General features: G+C 41.4%; 1 protein-coding gene across 4 annotated transcripts in view; it reads left to right on the plus strand.

The window, feature by feature from the left end:
• CADPS2 (calcium dependent secretion activator 2) overlaps positions 1-23,856 on the plus strand; it is a 373,090-nt gene that overhangs the window by 151,945 nt on the left and 197,289 nt on the right. For all 4 annotated transcript variants that reach the window (XM_081331670.1, XM_081331671.1, XM_081331672.1 and 1 more), the window contains exon 7: positions 16,333-16,444. In XM_081331670.1, the coding sequence (XP_081187796.1) occupies positions 16,333-16,444 (112 nt within the window). The remainder of the gene's footprint in view (positions 1-16,332; positions 16,445-23,856) is intronic.

Here is a 23,856-nt window from a genome sequence, read left to right on the forward strand (position 1 = left end):
GATGTAGAATAGCAATATATTATCCAAATAGAGGTCCACATAATTGCATTTCATATTTTTGGCTTGATGAATTACCAACTTCATTAATATCTGGAGGGTGCTGTTAAAACTGTGGATAATACACATTGTCATTTCCCATAAGTTATGAAACCTATGGTTAGCTACTTATCAAATCATTTTTTTCTAAATCTCACCATTTTGGGGAATAATCTGTGAGAACGTACATAGCTGGAGGAGATAAATATTTACTGAATAGTAGAGTTTTAATGCTGTAATTAATGCAAAGCCAGTTTGGTAGAAATGAATGTTCTAAAGCGTACATAGTGAAAGAGACGTTATTAAGGCATATTGTACCAACTGTCTCCAATGGAAATCTAAAGCAAAACTATATTCATTTATACTTCTAGTTGCAATACACCCCTCCCCAAATTTTTCACAATGTATTCATATATAATGTATTGCTTTACACAACAGACTTTGGTTAGGAAACTCAACAGTGTGCATTTGGGACATGGAAACATTTAGCATTTCTGTGACTTCCTAAATGTATCTCCATAATTAGGGAAGCAGAAAGGGAACTTCAGATATGAGTCATCTTTCCATCTGAGTTCAAGATTGGCTCATGACAATATTTTTCTTCAAATAGAAGAAAAATTAGAGCCTTGGTGGAGCAGTGGGCTGATGCCTCCTTAAGTAACACCAGCTGCCTGTAATTAGTGCAGGTTCACATCCCACCAGGCTTAAGGTTGACTCAGCCTTCCATCCTTCCGAGGTAGGGAAAATGAGGACCCAGATTGTTGGGGGCAATAAGCTGACTTTGTAATAATGCCGCTTGGTGTGTGTGTGAAAGCCCTAACAAGCAGGCATATACATAGAATGAAGGCTACTGCTGAGCTTGTAAGCCGCCCTGAGTCTTCGGAGAAGGGCGGGATATAAATGTAATAAAAATAAAAAATAAATAAATAAAAAATAAATATCAAGTGGCTATATTTTATGCTGATTTATCATATATACAAACTGGGATTCCCCCCCCCCTTTGTTTTATCAAATGAACGATTTGCTGAATGATTGTCTACAAATAATTTGCTATATAAAGACCTCCTTCTCCCCTGTTGTAGAGGAGTACTATACAGACATAGCCTTGAAAAAATACAGGTAGTCCTTCTCTTACAGCCATTTGTATACTGACCATTCAAAGTTGAAGCAGCTCTGAAAAAAGTAACTTATGACCATTTTTCACATGACCACTACAGCATCCCTGTGGTCATGTGATCAAAATTTGGATGCTTGGGAACTGCTTCATATTTATAATGGTTGCGGTGTCCCAGGGTCATGTGACCACCTTTTGCGACCTTCTGACAAGCAAAGTCAATGGGGAAGCCAGATTCATTTAACAACCATGCTAGTAACTTAACAACTGCAGCGGTTCACTTAACAGCTGTGGCAAGAAAGGTTGTAAAATGGGGTAAAACTCACTTATTAACTGTTTCCCGTACCAACAGAAATTATGGACTCAGTTGGGGCCGTAGGTTGAAGACTACCTATATGTAGAACCCATGAGGAAAATGGCTTAAATTTAATCCAGGAAATCCAGAGGGCATAAGAAAGGAATTCAAGATGGTTCTGCTTTGTCTCTCTTTAGTTTAGGAGGGAGAGAAAGAGAAATGCTCTCAGGCTATCAAGATTCAGTTATAGCCTACAGTATCAATAAAGTAAGACTTCTAATGTCTATTTCCTGACCTGTTCTGTTCTTAAAAAAGGACTGACATCTACCTTATTCAAAGCATTATGACTATTTCTCTACAGATAGTCCTAAGTTATGACCATAATGGAACCTATCCATAACGGTCGTAACTTGGGATGACTGTAAATTGGGTCACTCATATGACCGACCTTATTTTATAATCTTTTTTCCATCATTAAGCATATCCTGTGGTTGCTAGGTGAACGGCACAGTCTTTAAGCAAACCCATGGTTTTGCCAAAAACTGGAAGTAAATGCCATCATAAAATGCAGTCATTTGATTGCAGGATGCTGCAAATGGCATGTGACCTGTTGGAAATTTAAAACCAGGACGTAAATATCCCCAAGGAGAACCGTTGTAGCTTCAGATGATCATTAGGTGACTGGCCATAACTCAATGACTACCTGTGCACCTATCTCTAGCCTTGAGAGAAGTTCTCAGTTCTAGTGTTCAGGAATGTCACCTTCAGTATCTGGGCAGATAAGGATATGCTTACATGTTGCTTTTACAGTTAACATTCTCAGTTCACACTGCTTTTTCCTCTCCTTATTTCATTCTGTATAAAAATAACATTTTGGATTCCTAATCCAATATAAATTCCATACTACTACGAAAAAGCTAGAAAATTTTACTTAACACTGGTTTTAGTAGTTTGGATTTTTTTTCTCAGTCTTTGCTAAATTAAGTTATCCTGATCAACACAGTGTTTGCAGATGTCACTAAAATAAAATTACTACAATAAACACTGCAGCTGTTAGATTTGTATTATTGTGGAGAATATAAGTAAATAACATTTGAAATATTACCATATATACTTGAGTATAAGCCGACTCGAGTATAAGCCGAGACCCCCAATTTCACCCCCAAAAACTGGAAAAAGTTGTTGACTCGAGTATAAGCCGATCCGCCATTCTGCAAGCCTCTGCCGCCAGCAGAGGCTCGATCCGCCATTTTGCAAGCCTGAATACACAGGAATACCCTGTGTGGCCTTGGCTCTCCGGGAAGCCCTGGCTGTCCGCTTCCTCGCTCCACGCTGCTATTCGGGGCCCGCGCGTTCCCCGGGCAAATCGCGGCGCCCAGCAGGGGAGGAAACACGCCCGCTCCAGTCGCCCCCCCTTCCCTCAGGAGACGCGAAGCAAGTGACCGCCCGGAGCTTACCGAGGACTTGCTTCGGTGCTTCCAGGATCGCGCGCACCTCTCCCAAGCCGCCGCCGTCCGGAGACCTGCCGAAGTTTGGGGAGGTTTGGGGAGGTGCGCGCGCACCTCCCCAAACCTCCCCAAACGTCGGCAGGTCTCCGGACCTCTGCGCCCTGCCTGCCTGCTTCTTTCCGCTGCGGAAAGAAGCAGGCAGGCAGGGCGCGGAGGAACGGAGACCTGCCGACGTTTGGGGAGGTTTGGGCGCCTCCCCAAACGTTGCCGGGTCTCCGTTCCTCTGCGCCCTGCCTGCCTGCTTCTTTCCACAGCGGAAAGAAGCAGGCAGGCAGGGCGCAAAGGAACGGAGACCCGGCGACGTTTGGGGAGGTTTGGGCGCCTCCCCAAATATCCCCAAACGTCGCCGGGTCTCCGTTCCTCTGCGCCCTGCCTGCCTGCTTCTTTCCACAGCGGAAAGAAGCAGGTAGGCAGGGCGCAGAGGAACGGAGACCCGGCGACGTTTGGGGAGGTTTGGGCGCCTCCCCAAATATCCCCAAACGTCGCCGGGTCTCCGTTCCTCTGCGCCCTGCCTGCCTGCTTCTTTCCGCTGTGGAAAGAAGCAGGCAGGCAGGGCACAGAGGAACGGAGACCCGGCGACATTTGGGGATATTTGGGGAGGCGCCCAAACCTCCCCAAACGTCGCCGGGTCTCCGTTCCTCCGCCCCCTGCCTGCCTGCTTCTTTCCGCTGTGGAAAGAAGCAGGCAGGCAGGGTGCAGAGGAACGGAGACCCGGCGACGTTTGGGGAGGTTTGGGGAGGTGCGCGCGCACCTCCCCAAACCTCCCCAAACTTCGGCAGGTCTCCGGACGGCGGTGGCTTGGGAGAGGTGCGCGGGATCCCGGAAGCACCAAAGCCTCGGCCGCGCACAAGTCCTCGGTAAGTTTTTTTTGTTGACTAGAGTATAAGCCGAAGTGGAATTTTTCAGCCCAAAAAGTGGGCTGAAAAATTCGGCTTATACTCAAGTATATACGGTAAATTGTATGCATTACGTATCTGAACATATGTGTAGCAGTTTTATTTGTGTGTGTATGTGTGTGTGTGTGTGTGTGTGTACAGTACATTTGTTTGTGTGTACGTTTGTGTGCCTGTGAATACACGCAGACAGACAGACACAGATGCACAGACAGATACACGGACACTGATATATATGAGAGAGAGAGAGAATGTTCCTAGTATCTATATTATAACGCATATGAGGCTTTTTCTTTTACTTCAAGCCAAAACTCATTTATTTAACACACACACACACACAGCATGAGCATCTTCCAACCCAGTATTTTATTTTATGACACACATCTTAAAGTCCTTCCTAATTCTACTGTTGAATTTTGGGTTCACATTCAGAAAAGAAATCGTATTTCTAGTTCTGTCTTGGAGGTGTGCTATGAACTATCCTATCTCGCAATATCCATTCTCCTTGTGATCTCATTTTTGTCCTTTGTTTAATGTAATCCTTATGTCACCAAAATGTTGCATACCTACCTACTATAGGTAGCTTATTACTCTGTGAGGTTCAAACCCTCTAACGGGAATTGAACTTATGGGCCTTTTCATTTCAGTAGACAATACACATTTGATTATATACAGTGCATTAGTTTAAGAGGGTATCCAGGTCCAGATGCTTAGTCATTGCAGGAAGGTTTATATAGCAAGTGTCAGAATTGTATATAGAGTTCCCCTTCCCTTGAAATCTCAGAGCAGAGAAGTACAGATATCATTATGTCATGTTCCCATATATAAGGTTTTACATGACTTCCAGTCTCAATCTAGGACAGATTATTTATCTAGGGTCTGTAATCTGTGCTCTTCAGGCAGAAATTAGGTGTCCAATTCAGCCCTTCTACTCTACTGAGCCTCCGTACTATCAGCCCCCTCTACCACAAAGATCCTGCAGGAGAAGGGCAGTGTGGACAAACGTGGGATCTGGCAGGGTGAGATCTGTGAACCATAAACACAAAGCTTTCGCTGTGTCCCTGCACAACAGATACAGTGCCCTTTCTTACCTTAATAGGGACATTAAGGAGACAGGTAAAGGTATCTGTGATAATAACTCAAATAAGCAAGGGATCGTGGTCCAAGATGAAAAACTTGTTTTCGACAGGGAGAAGTGCGAATCTGGTATTACACACCAGTCATGCAAGAACAGAAAGGCATCCAAAAAGAGAAGCTACCTTCTGGTTGGTGATTCAATTATAAGGGATTTAAATTTAGGAAAGGACACAGAGGTTTCGAAAGAGCATCAGGTGTCTTCCAGGTCCTACTGCCAGTAGGGAGAAGAAGCGTATTTCTAAAATAATCAAAAATGCCAGCAAGGACTGTGATGTGGAGGCTATTGTACATCTTGGCACTAATGATCTGTCCCCAAAAAATTTACTCTCTGTGCAGAATGATTTCCAGAGCTTGGGGCAGGAACTTAGCAGAATAGGCTCTAGGCTTACTTTTTCAGAGGTATTACTAGTGTATAAGGAGCAAAATGGAAAAGGCCAGTGTATGGCACAATTCAATATGTGGCTAAAGGAGTGGTGTAAAGGGGAAGGCTTTGGATATATTAGTCATGATATCTGTAGCTGGTCCAATGAAAAAATTTACAAAAGAGATGATTTACATCCTTCAAAGAAAGGGACTAAGTTACTCAGCTATAAATTCACAGATTTTCTGGAGGAATATTTAAACTAAACAGTGGGGAAGTGAGTTAATTGATGTAGAACATCTCTGTCCCCGCCAATCTAAACATTATAGGGTTATCAATGCATGTAACATAGATGTGTGTGTGGACAAGAATATCAACCTTGCTGTCAAGCAAAATCAAGCTTCTATTAGCAATTGCCACACAAAGTGCACTAACCAAACAGGTGGTAAGAAAATAGGGGAACTCAGGCACCACACAGGTTATGTAGAAAGTAAATACAGGGTCAGACATAAAGGACTCAAATGTCTATACACCAATGCACAGAGTATGAATAGCAAACAGGGTGAACTAGAAATTCAGGTTAACGAGGGCAGATATGATATTGTTGCCATTACAGAAACATGGTGGGATGAAACCCACAAATGAAACACACAGCTAGAGGGATTTAAATTATTTAAAAGAAACAGATCAAATAAAAGAGGAGGTGGAGTTGCCCTCTATATAAGGAATAACTACATCTCTACAGAAATAGAGCACAACAATAATGAAAACTGGAAACCTGAATGCATTTGGGTCAATATAAAAGGGGGGGATAACATTGACATAGGTGTATGTGTACTATAGGCCACCCACCCAACCAAACAGAGGAAATAGATTAACTTTTTGCTAGTCAGCTAACTAAGGTATGTAGGAAGCGCATCACAATAGTAATGGGGGACTTTAACTACCCTGACATCAACTGGGAGACAAACTCTGCACCAAGTGAAAGATCAAACAGATTCCTAGCAGACAATATTGTCACCCAAAAAGTAGAGAAGGGAACTAGGGGATTAGCCATTTTGGATCTAATTCTCACTAACAGAGATGAAATGATAGAAGGTGTTAAAGCCACAGGAACCTTAGGAGGAAGTGATCATGCAATATTGGAATTCAACATTATGGAAGCACAAGCAATAGAACACAGCCAAACTAGAGTCTTGGACTTTAAAAGAGCTAATTTCAATAAACTTAGAGAGACCATGGGAAGAATTCCATGGATGAGAATCCTAAAGGGGAAAAGAACTCAAGAAGCTTTGGAAATTTTCAAAACTGAGATAATAAAAGCCCAGTCTAGCACAATACCAACGAAGAGGAAAAATAATAGCTCTCAAAAGAAACCAGCGTGGCTGCATAAAGAACTCTCTGACAAATTGAAAGATAAAAAGGACAAGTATAGAAAGTGGAAAGAGGGGCACATAACTAAGTCAGAATATCAGCAAATAGCCCGAGCCTGCAAACATGAAGTGAGGAAAGCTAAGGCTCAAAATAAACTAAGGCTTGCTACCAAAGTCAACAATAACAAAAAAAGTTTCTTTCAACATGTAAAAAACAAGAAAAAAGTGAAGGAAATGACTGGTCCATTAGTGGGTGAAAGTGTCAAGAAGGTGACAAGGAACAGGGAGAAAGCAGGACTATTTAACTGGTTTTTTGCATCTGTCTTTACACAAAGGGAAAAAACAGACCAACCTATCAAAAATAGTTCCATAAAAAAGAGAATAGAAACACAAGTTAAGATAGGCAAGAAAATGATAAGTGAGCACCTGTCCAGTCTAGATGAGTTCAAATCACCAGGACCAGATGGATTACACCCCAAGGTTCTCAAGGAACTGGCAGATGTGATCTCAAAACCACTGAACTATATTTTTCAAAGATCCTGGAGCACTGGGGAACTACCAGAGGATTGGAAAAGAGCTGATGTAGTTCCCATCTTTAAAAAAGGGGGGGGGAATGGATCCAGGAAATTACAAACCTATCAGCCTGACCTCAATACATGGGAAGATTCTGGAAAAGATAATCAAACAACGAATCAGTGAGCACCTAGAGGCAAACAAAGTCATTACTAAAAGCCAACAAGGGTTTGTCAAAAACAGAACATGCCAGACAAATCTCATTGCATTCTTTGACCAAGTGATAAAATTAGTGGATCAGAGGAATGCTGTGGATATAATTTACTTGGACTTCAGTAAGGCATTTGATAAAGTAGATCACAATCTTCTAATTGATAAGATAGAAAAATGTGGGTTAGACAGAATCACCACCAGATGGATTCATAGCTGGCTGACCAACCGTACTCAGCGTGTGGTCCTCAATGGAACCACATCTACATGGAGGGAACTTCCGGTTGCCCTCCGGGTGAGATTCAAGGTGCTGGTGATGACCTATAAAGCCCTGAATGGCTTGGGTCCGGGATATCTGAGGGAACACCTGCTGCCAGCATCAAGCTCCCTTCGTCCAGTGCGCTCCCACAGGGAGGGTCGTCTCAGGGTGCCGCCGATAAAAGACTGTCGGCGGATAACACCCAGGGGAAGGGCCTTCTCTGTGGGTGCGCCTGCCCTCTGGAACCAGCTGCCCATGGAGCTTAGGACTGCCCCCGACCTTCGCACATTTCGCCGGGACCTGAAGACCTGGCTCTTTGAGCTCTCCGGCCCAGGCTGAGAATTTTTAACTGGGTTTTTTTAATTTTAGGGATAATTTAATCTTTTTAATTTGTTTTTAACTTTTGTACTGGTTGTTTTAAATACCCTGTAAACCGCCCTGAGTCCTTCGGGAAAGGGCGGTATATAAATCTAATAAAATAAAATAAAATAAACTATGTAGTGGGGTGCCCCAGGGCTCTGTTCTGGGCCCAGTGCTCTTCAACATCTTCATCAACAATTTGGACAAAGGGATAAATGAGGAACTCATCAAATTTGCAGACGACACCAAGCTGGCAGGAATAGCCAACACTCCAGAAGATAGGCTTAAGATACAGGGGGATCTGGACAGACTTGAACACAGGGCGCAATCTAACAAAATGAAATTTAATGTTGAAAAAAGTAAGATTCTACATTTAGGCTCAGGAATTCTGGGAGTTGAAATCCACGAGTCATAAAAGAGCCAAGGTTGCCTACCCCTGGTATAGGGGATACCTTGCTCAATAGTAGTAACTGTGAGAGGGATCACGGAGTCCTAGTGGACAATCACTTAAATATGAGCCAGCAGTGTGCTGCAGCTGCCAAAAAAACCAACACAGTGCTAGGCTGCATTAACAGAGGGATAGAATCAAGATCACGTGAAGTATTAATACCACTTTACAATGCCTTGGAAAGGCCACACTTGGAATACTGCATCCAGTTTTGGTCACCATGATGTAAAAAAGACATTGAAACTCTAGAAATAGTACAGAGAACAGCAACAAAGATGATTAGGGGACTGGAGACTAAAACATATAAGGAACGGCTGCTGGAATTGGGTGTGTCTAGTTTAATGAAGAGAAGGACAAAGGGGGACATGATAGAAGTGTTCCAATATCTCAGAGGCTGCCACATAGAGGAGGGACTCAAGCTATTTTCCAAAGCGCCCACAGGCAAAACAAGAAGCAATGGATGGAAACTAATCAAGGAGAGAAGCAACCTAGAACTAAGGAGAAACTTCCTGACAGATAGAACAATTAACCAGTGGAACAACCTGCCTCCAGAAGCAGTGAATGCTCCAACACTGGAAGTTTTTAAGAAGAGAATGGACAGCCACTTGTCCAAAATAGTATAGGGTTTCCTGCCTGAGCAGGGGGTTGGACTAGATGACCTCCAAGGTGCCTTCCAACATTATTATTATTATTGTTGTTGTTGTTGTTGTTAGCTGCGAAGTCGTGTCCGACTCATCGCAACCCTATGAACAACGTTCCTCCAGGCCTTCCTGTCCTCTAACATCTTCTGGAGTCTATTTAAGCTCACACCTACTGCTTCAGTGACTCCATCCAGCCACCTCATTCTGTCGTCCCCTTCTTCTCTTGCCATCAATCTTTCCCAGCATTAGGCTCTTCTCCAGTGAGTCCTTCCTTCTCATTAGGTGGCCAAAGTATTTGAGTTTTAGCTTCAGGATCTGGCCTTCTAAAGAGCAGTCAGGTTGGATCTCCTCTAGGACTGACCGGTTTGATCGCCTTGCAGTCCAAGGGACTTGCAGGAGTCTTCTCCAGCACCATGGTTCAAGGCCTCAATTCTTTGGCGCTCAGCATTTTTTATGGTCCAGCTTTCACTGCCATACATTGCAACTGGGAAGACCATAGCCTTGACTATACGCACTTTTGTTGACAGGGTGATGTCACTGCTTTTTAGTGTGCTGTCTAGGTTTGCCATTACTTTCCTCCCCAGGAGCAAGAGTCTTTTAATTTCTTGGCTACAGTCCCCATCTGCAGTGATCTTGGAGCCCAGGAAAATAAAATCTGTCACTACCTCCATTTCTTCCCCATTTGCCAGGAATTGAGAGGGCCGGATGCCATGATCTTGGTTTTCTTAATGTTAAGTTTCAACCCAACTTTTGCACTCTCCTTCTTCACCCGCAACAAGAGGCTCTTTAGTTCTTCTTCACTTTCTGCCATTAGAGTGGTATCATCTGCATATCTTAGGTTGTTGATATTTCTTCCGGCAATCTTAATTCCAACTTTTGATTCCTCTAACCCTGCCTTTCTCATGATGTGCTCTGCATATAAGTTAAATAGGCAGGGCGACAGTATACAGCCTTGCCGGACTCCTTTCCCAATTTTGAACCAATCAGTGGTTCCGTGTCCCGTTCTCACTGTTGCTTCTTGGCCCACATATAGGTTTCTCAAGAGACAAATAAGATAGTATGGTACGCCCATCTCTTTAAGAACTTGCCACAGTTTGTTATGATCCACACAATCAAAGGCTTTAGCATAGTCAATGAAGCAGAAGTAGATGTTTTTCTGGAACTCCCTAGCTTTCTCCATGATCCAACGTATGTTGGCAATTTGATCTCTAGTTCCTCTGCCTCTTCGAAATCCTGCCTGTACTTCTGGTAGTTCTCGGTCCACATACTGCTGGAGTCTAGCTTGTAGGATTTTAAGCATAACTTTACTAGCATGAGAAATGAGTGCAATGGTGCAGTAGTTTGAACATTCTTTGGCACTTTTTTCTTTGGAATTGGAATGTAAACTGATCTTTTCCGATCCTGTGGCCACTGTTGAGTTTTCCAAATTTTCTGGCAAATTGAGTGTAGCACTTTTACTGCATCGTCTTTTAAGATTTTGAATAGCTCAGCTGGAATACTGTCACCTCCACTAGCTTTGATGTTGCTCAGCTTTTCTAAGGCCCACTTCACTTCATATACTAGGATGTCTGGCTCGAGGTCAGTGACCACCTCACTGTGATTATCAAGGACATTAAGCTCATTCTTGTATAGTTCTTCTGTGTAATTTTGCCACCTCTTCTTAATCTCTTCTGCCTCTGTTAGGTCCCTACCAGTTTGGTCCTTTAAAATGCCCATTTTTGCATGAAACGTTCCCTTCATCTCTCCAATTTTCTTGAAAAGATCTCTGGTCCTCCCTATTCTATTGTTTTCTTCTATTTCTTTGCACTGTTCATTTAGGAAGGAATTCTTATCTCTTCTAGCTATTCTCTGGAATTCTGCATTCAATTGGGCGTATCTTTCTTTTTCTCCCTTGCCTTTCGCTTCCCTCCTTTCCTCAGCTATTTGCAAAGCTTCCTCAGACAGCCATTTTGCTTTCTTGCATTACTTTTTCTTTGGGATGGTTTTGGTTGCTACCTGTTGTACAATGTTGCGAACCTCTGTCCATAGTTCTTCAGGCACTCTGTCTATCAGATCTAATTCCTTAAATCTATTTGTCACCTCTACTGTATATTCAACAGGGATATGATTTAATTCATACCTGACTGGCCTAGCGCTTTTCCCTACTTTCTTCAGTTTAAGCCTAAACTTTGCAATGAGAAGCTCATGGTCTGAGCCACAGTCAGCTCCTGCTCTTGTTTTTACTGACTGTATAGAGCTTCTCCATCTTTGGCTGCAGAGCATATAGTCAATCTGATTTCTGTGTTGACCGTCTGGTGTTCTCCATGTATAGAGCCGTCTCTTGGGTTGTTGGAAAAGAGTGTTTGCTACGACCATCGTATTCTCTTGACAAAATTCTATCAGCCTGTGCCCTGCTTCATTTTGTACTCCAAGGCCAAACTTGCCTGTTATTCCGGTTATCTTTTGGCTTCCTACTTTAGTATTCCAATCCCCCATGATGATAAGGACATCATTTTTTGGTGTTAGTTCTATAAGGTGCTGTAGGGCTTCATAGAACTGGTCAATTTCATCCTCTTCAGCACTGGTGGTTGGGGCATAGACTTGGACTACTGTGATATTGAATGGTTTGCCTTGGATTCGAACTGAGATCATTCTGTCATTTTGAGGATTGTATCCCAGTATTGCTTTTCCTACACTTTTATTGACTATGAAGGCTACTCCATTTCTTCTGAGGGATTCTTGCCCGCAGTAGTATACCTGATGGTCATCTGAATTAAATTCTCCCATTCCTGTCCATTTTAGTTTGCTGATACCTAAGATGTCGATGTTCAGTCTTGTCATCTCTTTTTTGACCACGCCCAGCTTTCCTTGATTCATGGATCTTACATTCCAGGTTCCTATGGAGAAAAAATCTTTACAGCATCGGACTTTCCTTTCACCACCAGACACATCCACAGCTGAGCGTTCTTTCGGCTTTGGCCCAGTCGCTTCATTCTCTCTGGCACTACTAGTACTAGCCCTCTGCTTTTCCCCAGTAGCATATTGGACGCCTTCCGACCTGAGGGGCTCATCTTCCAGTGTCATATCGTTTTGCCTTTTGGTACTGTCCATGGGGTTTTCATGGCAAAGATACTGGAGTGGGTTGCCATTTCCTTCTCCAGTGGATCACATTTTGTCAGAACTCTCTGCTATGACCTGTCTGTCTTGGGTGGCCCTGAACGGCATAGCTCATAGCTTCATTGAATTACACAAGCCCCTTCACCACAACAAGGCAGTAATCCTTGGAGGGGATTATTGTTATTATTATTATTATTATTATTATTATTATTATTATTATTATTATTATTATTATTATTATTATTGTTGTTGTTGTTGTTGTTGTTGTTATTATTATTATTATTATTATTATTATTATTATTATTATTATTATTATTATTATTATTATTATTATTATTGCATGGGCCCCCAACCTTTCTTGGTTGGTGGCCCAGTGCAGTGGGAGGGGTGGAGACACATTTATTTGTGCATACATGCGTGCACAAATGGGACTGCAAGCGCACACAAATGGGGCCATGATTGCACATGCAATGCAAATGGGGCCACGAGCACCCGCACGATGCTTGGGTGATGCTAGTGTGAGTGGGGGAAGTGTGCACTCGCAGCGACGATAGCACCGGCATGCTGCCACAATGCTATCATGAGTGGGGGGATGGGCTCATGGTGACACTGGGTAATGCCTGTACGATGCTCACGGTATCGCTAGTGCCCATGTGACACTGCGATGCTAGCGCGAATGGCGGTGCACACGCACACACAAATGTGCACTGGCCAGCCACTCAGGTGGCCCAGTGGCCAACAGCCCATGGCCTGGTAGTGGGTCACAGCCCACAGGTTGTGGACCTCTGATCTAATGAACAGGGATTCCCCATTTTTACATAGCAGATAACCTATGTGGTATTTTCTGTTACATTGACCACCATGTGACTGGTTTTGTCCTATTTGGACATCAAAATGAATCACCTGATGGTCTTCCCCATAAATGTTATACCCATATATTGGATATTATACCCCAAAGAATAACGACTACTACTCATTTCTGTTGAGCCACAGTACAATAAAACTGGTCACATAGTGACTCCTATTGATCAGTGTAGCTAAAAACACCACAAGGGATATACTGCATAGACATACACACACACACACACTTTTCAGTGTACCACAATGAAGCAGAAGAAATAGAAAGTAGCCTTAACAATCTTTATTAGTAAATAGAAGCCAAGAGAATATCTGTTTCCAATATAACTTGGCATTATGCTGTAAGCATTTGCATCACAGAATTTAACTATTTAACAAAATGGATTGAAGAAAAGCTGATGGTGTTGGGCTTATTTCAAAAGAGTAATCTTTTGGTGATAAGAGTCACAAAAATAATCTAACTTCATTAAGTTAGATGCCATTTCAGTTTCTACATCCGTCTATTATATTAAGAATTCACTGTTTAATGTTTGTATATCTGCCCTATCTCTTTCAGAATACTCTCCCTCCTGTCTCTTTCAGAATATCATCCTAAATAAGCTTTTTCCCCCTTCTGCACTATTTTTTTGTTTTTCCTGCATCACCTGTCTTTTTTCTCAGCATCATCTCAGAACTCTATTAGAATTAACTCTGCAGTGATTGACATGTTGTAATTGTTTCATCCTTGTGTAAGAGATGGCAGTATTTTGTCGCTAAGGCATCCAACCCTTGCAACAGAATAAATTCATATTATGGTAGTTCACAGATGGTTAAATGCTTTTGGGGAAAAATCAAAACTAGTAACTTGAAAAATACATAAATGCTTTCTGCAAACAGTTGCAGACAAGCTATATATGTAAGAAAACAATGCTTAGGCTAATGCAAAAGACTTAATTCTGCATCATGGTGGCCAGTCTAGTTAGAGAAGAAATTTGCTATTCAAATGACTCCACCATGAGTCAAATGAAGTTGATGCCATTTGCTGATTGCTATCTTTAAGGGGGGGTTGCAAATTATGGAAAACACAGCTGTAGCCATAGTATTTACATACAAAATATGTACGTAGAAGTTTGTCTTATCTTAAAGTAATTTGTTGCCAGTGTTAGTTATAGCAGTTATTTCTAATTTGGTGCAAGTAGTTAAGATTGTGAGTTTGTGAGTTCTATCCCAACTTAGGCCAGCTGGGTCACCTTGGGGCCAGTCATTGTCTCTCAATCCTTGGAAGGAGGCAATAGCAAACCATTTGTGCAATCTTGCCAAGAAAATTGCAGCAACTTGTCCAGTCAGTCAGGAACATCAACACTGACATGAAAGAACAACAACAACTTTGTATCATTATATTCTCCTTATGTGAGGGACGCGGTGGCTCAGTGAGTTAGGACGCTGAGCTTGTCGATCAGAAGGTTGGCAGTTTGGCGGGTCAAATCCCGAGTGCCGCGTAACAGAGTGAGTGTCTGTTACTCGTCCTAGCTTCTGCCAACCTAGCAGTTTGAAAGCACATAAAAATGCAAGTAGAAAAATAGGGACCACTACGGTGGGAAGGTAACAGCATTCCGTGCGCCTTTGGCATCTAGTCATGCCGGCCACATGACCACGGAGACGTCCTCGGACAAACGCTGGCTCTTCGGCTTTGAAACGGAGATGAGTCGGAAACGACTAGCACGCATATGCGGGGGAAACTTTACCTTTACCTTTACTCTCCATATATGTTTTTTTTCTTCAGCATTTTCCTAAAGTATACACTGGACAGCCATGAAATTCCATGGCAAAAGAAACCTTTGTTGTCAAGTTGCAGATCTGCATTACTAGGAGGTAGCAGGATAGTATCAGCAACATGTTTCAGATGATGTCTGGTTTGGCAATGCAGAGGCTTTTTTTTTCTTCCTGTTCAACCATGTCCAATTCTTGGAGACTGCCTAGATAAGTCCCTGAAGTTTTTTCTGGCAAGGTTTATCAAAAAAATGGTTAAATACTCATTTATTTTTTATTAAAACTATAAAACAGATTAAAACATTAAGAAAAAGACCTGGCACCAAGTCAAACTTCTAATATGCAGTCATCTATTCCCAGTGCTTGAGGGGAAAGACTGGTCTTCAAAGCTTTACAGAAGGCCAGGAGGATGGAGGCCTGCTGAACTTCAGGGGCCCAGAGTGTGCCATAGAGCAGGGGCTGCCATGGAAAAGACATGCTTCTAGCTCCCACCTGCTGACAATTGTTCTATGGAAGATTCTCCTTTGTTTTCCAAGACAAGCAAAACAGGAAAGCTCAGCAGTGACTGCAACTGGGCTCCATCAAAACAAGCCTTTAAAAAGAAAACTATTTTTAGGCTGTAGCTGCTAGAATGCTATTAATGAAAATCTATTTTCAGGTTGTAGTTGTTGGAATGCTGAATGAGAGAATTGCGGTTACTTGTCCTTGCACTGTCCCAAAAGAGCGGAATAGCGTGCCCTGTTCTTGTGTGGGTTTTTTGGAGGTCTCACGGGCCCTGCAAAAGGAGGGCCCTTTCATGTGCCTGAGACCTGCTCTCCCTGGGCTTGTGCAAACTCTGAAAATCATGTGGAAATGCTTGCTCGGTTTTCAGAGGCCTTAGAGGGCTTGCATGTCAGCAAAAATGGCATGGTCAGTGGCCCCCAACCTTTGGGGCACCAGGGACCAGTTCCGTGAAGAGAGGTGTGGTTTCACATGCTGCCTGCATCCTGTGTTTGCACAGCCTGGTTTCTGGCATACTGTGGCCCAGGGCCAGTACACGGACTGGGGGTTTGGGGACCCCTGTCATAGGTTCATCCTCACTGGATTAGGCATTAGTCACAACATTGTACTAGACAGTTGACCAATACTTGAAAAAACACCTTTAACATGATTGGTGTTCATATCTTTAGTATATTCTAATGGGAAAAATTTAGATTTCTCCCAAATAATTTACACAAATCTATCCAGTTTTTGTTGTATACTCACAGCGTATAATTAATCTTTCATCATGCCATCTGCCACATTGAATGGTTTTTAATTACAAAACTAATGTCTGAAAAATCCTTAACTCTGCCACTCTCAAAACTTAATGTTCAGATGTACATTTCTATTCAATAAGTATGAAGAGAGGTGAAAATCCTGCATTTATTTATTGAAATCCAGAGCACCACTTACCCTTAATGGGCTTGGGTTATGAATGTCACAATTTTTTGTTGTTACAGATGGGGAACTCAGGGGGATTTTACCACAACCCATCCTCGGCCTGTCGTCAAAGTGAAACTTTTTACAGAAAGCACAGGGGTCTTGGCACTTGAAGATAAAGAGCTAGGAAGGGTGAGTGTTAACATTTTTTTTACTAGTATAAAATATTGAGTAAGAGGGTAACTGCTATAAGCTTCTTTGTGAACCCCATAAATATGTATTAGTTTCAGACTTGCAGTAAAAACCCAATTTATAGATAACAAATTATTAATGACTTGTAACCAGAATGTATGGAGAATGGCAAGATGTTTGGCCTATGCAATTCATAAAGGTAAAATAGAATTTGTCAATAATTGATATTTACTTTATCTCTGAAACGGTGAACCTGGTACTTTTGGTGTAAAAAGTAATGTCGTACCTATTAAAGGTAGATAATAACAGCTGATTTTTAACTGTGCTTTATGCTTTATTCATTTTTTTTGCTAGTGACGGTCTGATAAATAAGGAATAAGCTAACTAGCCTTCTCCAGATATGTTAGAATAGTAACTGCCAGAATTTCTAGCCAAAATGATATTTTCTGAGAATTTGGGAGTTGTATGACCAAAACATCAGGAGAAGAAGCCTGAAAAGGTGAATAAAGATTATACCTCAGGTTGTAACAAATTCCAGTTATTATGTGCTCAGTATCTGTTCAGTAATATATTGGTGAGGGGAAGATGATAAAAAAATGGTGGCTGTGGCAGTTTGATCAAAGCCCCATTTGCTTTGGATCATATACAAATGGGATGAATCATCTTTTTGTCTTTTCTAGAATGCCACTGCATCTGGTATAGATTGTCCTTATTTAATGACCACAACTGGGACCAGCAACTTGGTCATTAAGTGAAGGGGTTGCTAAATGAAACCCTGACTGTGTTTATGATCTTAATTCAGCTCTTTGTTTTACAGACCTGTAAAGTTAGAAATACAAGGATTGGTTGTCAGGTTACATTTTCATCATTGTGTAACTGCAAACAGTCACTAAATGAGTCATTTGCTAAATGAGGACTAGCCATTACTGAATTTTAATTAAGCCTCCACTTAGAGTATCTGGGTACTTTACAGTTCATTTGAGATAAAACAGTAACTTTAAAAACATGATGTATGAAATTATTACAATAAAATCCAGGTATTCCTTGCTTACCAACCGTTCATTCAATAACAATTTAAAGTTATAATAGTGCTGAAAAATATCTTTCTAGCCCATTTAAAAACATTTGAGATCTTTGCATTTCAAGAGAATAAGCTATTTGCTCTTTTATGTATTGAAAGCTATGTGATCATATATTGGTAGTAGGTAAGGGTCAGGCAAGGGACACGGTGGCTCAGTGCGTTAGGACGCTGAGCTTGTCGATCAGAAGGTCAGCAGTTTGGCAGGTTGAATCCCGAGTGCTGCGTAACAGAGTGAGCACCTGTTACTCGTCCCAGCTTCTGCCAACCTAGCAGTTCAAAAGCACGTAAAAATGCAAGTAGAAAAATAGGGACCACTAAGGTGGGAAGGTAACAGTGTTCCATGCCGGCCACATGACCACGGAGATGTCCTCAGACAAGCGCTGGCTCTTCGGCTTTGAAATGGAGATGAGCACCGGCCCCTAGAGTTGGAAACGACTAGCACGCATGTGTGGGGGAACCTTTACCTTTACTTTTTAAGGGTCAGGCAAAGAAAAGATTGTCTACAGAAATTGCTTGCTTTTTCTCTCTTCACCCTCACCACCACAGAATGGAAAGAAAGGAAGAGATTTCAACAGAGTACTACTGTAAGATGTTTATGTAGCATACCCATGGCTCCCACGCCCAGGTTGTGGCGCAGTCACATTGCTTTCAGTGTAAAGAAGACAGTAAGCAGGCACTTGAGCATTGCAAAGGCCAGCAGAATGGTTAGGAGGCAAATAAAAACCCAAAATGTGTAACTGAGTAATCTTGTCTTTTTCTAGCTGGAAAGCACAGTTGTGCCAATTAAGGACCACTTCACTTAGCAGCAGAGTTGACAATTTCAAAGAGAGTCATTAAGCAAGAATTCCCGGGAGCCGGAAAATTAAAGAGTTGACATTAAGTTATGATCCTTTGCAGATCATGCTTATTAAAAGAAAATTGGATAAAGCAAGTAACAATGTCAATGGAAAAGCCTCCAACACTTGATTCCAGCATTGAGGTGCATCATTATACTGAAGTATACAGTTCAGTATTTAAAAAAGATGCACATGGTGGAACACATAATTTATACTTGGTTTGAAGGCAAATTCTTTGTGTGAGGCATTGTCAGACTTAGCAAGCAATATAGCCTGAAAGAGATGTGGTGCTGGTTACTAAGTTGGCTAGCTTCAATAAAAGGTTTGGATCGATTCATGAAAGTCATGTGGATCAATAACTATTAGCCTTGATGGCAGTGTGACTGTCTCTGAAGGCCGTCTGCTGAGAGACTACTGAGAGACTTCCTTGTGCATTTAGTTGGCCACTGTGAGAACAGTCTGTTGGATTAGATGGGCCTGAGGTCCGATCCAGCAGGGCACTGCTTATGTTCAATTTGTTCCTAACTGTGTAAGATCTGCTGTTCCCTTTCTCCAAAGCAAAAGAGGATTATTTAAAAGATACAACTATTACTGACTCTTTGGTTTCTTGAAGCAGCACAGAAAGAAAAAACAGTATAACCGGTTAGGAGATGTCTTATACAAATTAAGCTGCACTATTTCTGGAAAAATAGTGCTAGGTTATGTAGTTGATCAAATGATTTGGATGGTTGTCACTGCAATATGGGCTTTGATTACTGAGAAATAAGAGCCATTCTTGATATTTTTTTATGGGCTATGGGATTTCAATTGCATACTAAATTGCATGAGAAGATATAAGAGGTTTATTGTATTCCTGAAATCTTTGTAAAACTGATTCCGGATTTAAAATAACAACAACCCTTACCAGAAGCTAGGAATTATGAATATTATCCATATATTCAAAACTGATAGCGATGCAACATTTTCTGTTGGGAATAACATCCTATTCTATGATATGATGGAAGAGGTCATCATCTAGATTAATTTGTGCATGAAGGCCTAAGTGTTTCATTGAAATGAATAAATGCACTGGGAAGGGCTTTCAAATTCCTAAGAAACTGCGGACTTAGAGCAATAAAAGTCGTAGAGATTCTTTTGGTTGTGTTATCTGACTTGATACAAGTAGTCTTCAACTTTCAACTGAAATGAATCCTTCCTGTTATGGTTATAAATTGTGATAGTTGTAAAGTGAATCATCATGTGGCTGACTCAATTTTATGACCTTTTTTTGCAATGGTTGTTAAGGAATTGCCACAGTCATAAAATCAGGAGATCCAGGCAGTTCAAATGACTATAAGAATTTATTTTAAGCTTAAGCTCTCTACAAGAATCTGAACTATTAAGGTCAAAGGAATTCATAGTGGGCCGCACTTAGATCTCTTGTAGGCACAAAGAGACTCATGACTGATGATGCATTTGACCCCTCCCTCGGGCTCAGTTTGATCATCTCCTACACTGCTGCAGTCATTAAGCAAACACTGCAGCTATTAAGAGACTTCATTGTTTACTATAGGGCATTTTAAGTAAACTGGAAGTAAACACCAGTTTGGGGCAAAAATGTAAATCATGATCATATGATCATGGGATACTGCAGACAGTCATAAAGGTGGGATGGTTGTCAAGCGCCCAAACTGTGGTCATGTGCCTGTAGGGTGGGATTGTCAGAATTCTGGAACCATATTGTAAATACTTTGGAGGAAGAGTCTGTTGTAATTTTGAACAGCCGCTAAGCAACCAGCTGTAAATCATGGACTACCTGTACCTCTATTGTTCACTTTGAACTTAATCTTAACAGCTGTAATTTTGGATCACATTAACAAAAAGCTTCTTAGGTGGACTTTTTTCACAGCAATTAAAATTCATTTCTGTTCTCTGATTACATCATTCCTAATGACAAGTTGCTGGATGAAAGGCTAACTAATTCTTTTTGCCCCTCCTCTCTATTACCTTTTTTTCCCCACAATGCAGCACCATTTAGTATTTTGAACTATCCCATTGATGACTGGTGAAATATACATTGACTATATAACATCACTATTCTGGACTTCATCTGTTCCAAAGATTATTAATTCTTACAGCAGTCTGATATTATATTCAAATCAAAAGTATTCTAAACATTTTCTTAACTGAGAAAGCAAGCTGAAAAATATTACTGTAGATGTCAACTACATTTGCATCTCATGCAAAACCATGTGTTGTGGATGTAACCTCAAGCCAGTCATTCACATTACTCTGGGCTGTTTGCCAGATGGTCTCAGATGTTCAGTTACATCCATGAGGGAGAAATGTTCTTTGTCACATACATACAGAGATTTACTCTAGTCTGTTCTATTTTGGAGATAAATTGTTTGAATCCTTTAAAAAGTATTGGAGGAGACAACCAAGGGAGCAGTTATGAATCAGGGCTGAAAAATAGCCTAAGATTATTTCATTCAGCCTCTCATTGAAACTTAGACTTGTCAGGAATCTACAGAACATCCAGGTAATTGAGAAAAATAGAACATCTGTTTTCCAGAGAATTTTAGATTCGAAGATATAAATAATAAATTTACATAGGAATCTGAATTGGATTAATCTCTTTTCCTATGCTATGTAAGTGCCTCTTTCTGGGTTGTTTTCTGTATAAACTGGGAAACTGTAGACTGTAATCACAGTCTTGCATTCCAGTCTTCAGTTTGAGCAGGAAAATGTTGTTTTATTTATAATATTTTGGTAGGCTAACTTCCCAAAGAAAAAGAGTTTATTTGTAGTAAAACCCATCATGGTATGCCTGGAATATTGCATTCTCTTTTATGATTTTAACCTTTATATTTTCTATGTAAAGTTTATTTTTTTAAAATCCTGGGCAAGATTGCGCTCTCTCTTCTCCAAGGACAGGAAAGATTAAAACTGACTCCATGTATATGACTAGGAAGATCCATTACTAAAATTATTTTCATCTTTTAATTTCTAACCTATATTTTTCCAAAAAAGTTGAACAGGCAATTTTGTCACATTTTGAGGTTTTGGATACGAAGAAGGTTAGTGTGGAAAGATTATCAGATTGGTTGTTTCCCAGAAAATAGTTGGTTACAGCAGCAACTACCAAGATGCTATCCTAAACTGTAGCCGAAGTGGGGACACTGGGGAGGTTTCTGGGAAAGGAGTTTTGAGACCCCCAGTCTTTCATTGTTTGGATTCAGATGTTTCCACTATATTCTACAAACATGTTACATACATGCATGACTATATGCACACCATGTATGTGTGAATGGAAGAAGCTCAAATGAGTCTTATTATCATTTCTTATTATATCATGCAACTAAGAACATGATTTTGAAAGCTTTTGGTTCACAAAATATAGTGTCAGGTACTTGGAAAAGAATATAAGATGCTTACACTCTTTAATCAGATTTATTAGAAGGGATTAGATTGGAGATATTTGACAGCTGGATACTTATACTGTGGCACCCAATACTATGTGCTCTAAGGATGGGAGTTCTTAATTCTCTTGCTAATGGCCACTGGATGGTCAGGGGAAGTGGCTATATCTATTTTCACAGTTATAGAGGAATGTGCATGATGTTCCAAGTTAATTCTGGGGGTCTAGGGGAGCTCTACCTCTACCTGAATGCTCACCCTCCCCTCTTCTCCCGAGGGGAGGATTCCCAAACCGCGAAACAGCTGATTGTCGCTGTTTTCGCAATTTGAACGGAACAACGGGGCTGACGGTCAGAAATGACCGCCATCGACGGAGTCTTGCCACCCGGAAGTCTCAAAGTTGTCTTGCCTAACTGAACAATTTGTTTTAAACAATCCTTTCTGGTATGCACATAATAACAATGCAACTTTTATGGAAAGTGAAATCATGAACTCTGTTAAAGTTCTCATAGCTGCATGGGAAAATTAGTTTGAGGAGAGAGTGACAACCTGAAAGATTGGCAATGAATTTTTCCATTCATATTGCATGGCATGGTGGCCTAGTGGTAAAGATGCTCACCTCCCACTCAGAAAGTTGAGAGTTCAATCCTAAGTAGCTGCAGATGTTTTTGTCCTAGGGTGCAAAGAAAAAAAAATATTTGCTGTGAAGTCTGCATGGAAGGAAGGGCATCCTGCCTCAGCTTCATCCTCTCACTTGTAAAAAGGGAGATTTATATGTAGTATGCATAGCTGTGCTTGAACATAATATGTGAAAGTAAGTTCATTATTCATGGTATTCAACTAAGTTAATCTTTTGTGACCATAACATAATTTGAATCATTTCCAAAGCTATTCATCATACCGTCTTCTCTCAAATTTTCAGTAAATAGTGAAAAATCCATTTCATGTTTAGCATCATACCGGATTTATTATGGGATCTTCCTGTTTCTTTTTTCATTAAGTTAATACTTTTCCCATCTATTAAGATATATGCATTGTGTTGTGACTCAGGGCCAGCCTGTGGGTCCGGCAGCCGGCTCAGATGTCTCGGATGACTCAGATGAGGGGGAGGAGAAGAATGTGGAAGACGAACTGGTTGATGATGGCTTGGAGGCTTCGCAGAGCCCCCAGCCGGGGCCCTCTTCTCAGCTGCGTGAGCCCGATAGTGCGGAGGATGATGACCCACAGCTGGCCCTGTTCAAGGATGCCCGACGCAGGAGGCAGTCGAGCAGGAACAAACAGAGAAAGGCTGTGGGACTCCTCGGGAGGAGGCACAGGGAGGCCACGCCCTGAACTCTAAATAAAAGGAGTGTTTGGGGAAGGGCTGGTTGCTGAAAGCAACCCTTCCGTTTGAGGATTCAAGTTCCAGTGTTTTTGTTTCTTGTTTGTGTAATAAATCTTGGCAGACGCTTTGCAGCCTCAGACGCTCTCCAGTCTCTACTGTTTGAACAGGGGTTTGCCTTATTGCAAGGCCGGTAGCAGGCTGGTTCAGAACACATTGTTGTATCTCTAAGGTATGAATATTCCTCATATACACGATCATTAAAAATCACTGTGGATGCGAGCACCAATTTCTGTAGTGGGTAGCATGGCTTGCTTTTAAAAAAGATCTGTGTTAGAAATATGGTTAGACACTGGTGAGGAAAACGACAGATTGAATGGTTCTTGCAAAGGAGAACTGACACCACAACTGATTTGGTACTCAAGCAGAACTTGTAGCCTGAAGAATTGTTTGGCTGTAAGGGAAATCAGCTATTTGTCCTCGCAAGAGGACCATGAAATAGAGATTTTGCATTCAGCTGTTGAGCTCAGCAGCTGAAAAACAGGGCTTACCGTATATCCAGTGTGGAGCTGTGGTGTAGCCAGTTTATACAGACACTAGAACTTACCCCCACCCACACCCTTTCCATAACACTTTTTAATAACTTAATATTTTTTTAGTAGAAGAGAAGTTTTCTTCAGAGACAGATAAGTACTTCCTTTTGGAGCAGCTTTTCAAGATGGTCAGTTACCAAATACTCAGATTCCCCAACTTTGACTATTTTCTATACACACAT

This window comes from Vipera berus, assembly GCF_964194415.1.
Source record: "Vipera berus genome assembly, chromosome: 6".
Taxonomy (NCBI): Eukaryota; Metazoa; Chordata; class Lepidosauria; order Squamata; family Viperidae; genus Vipera; species Vipera berus.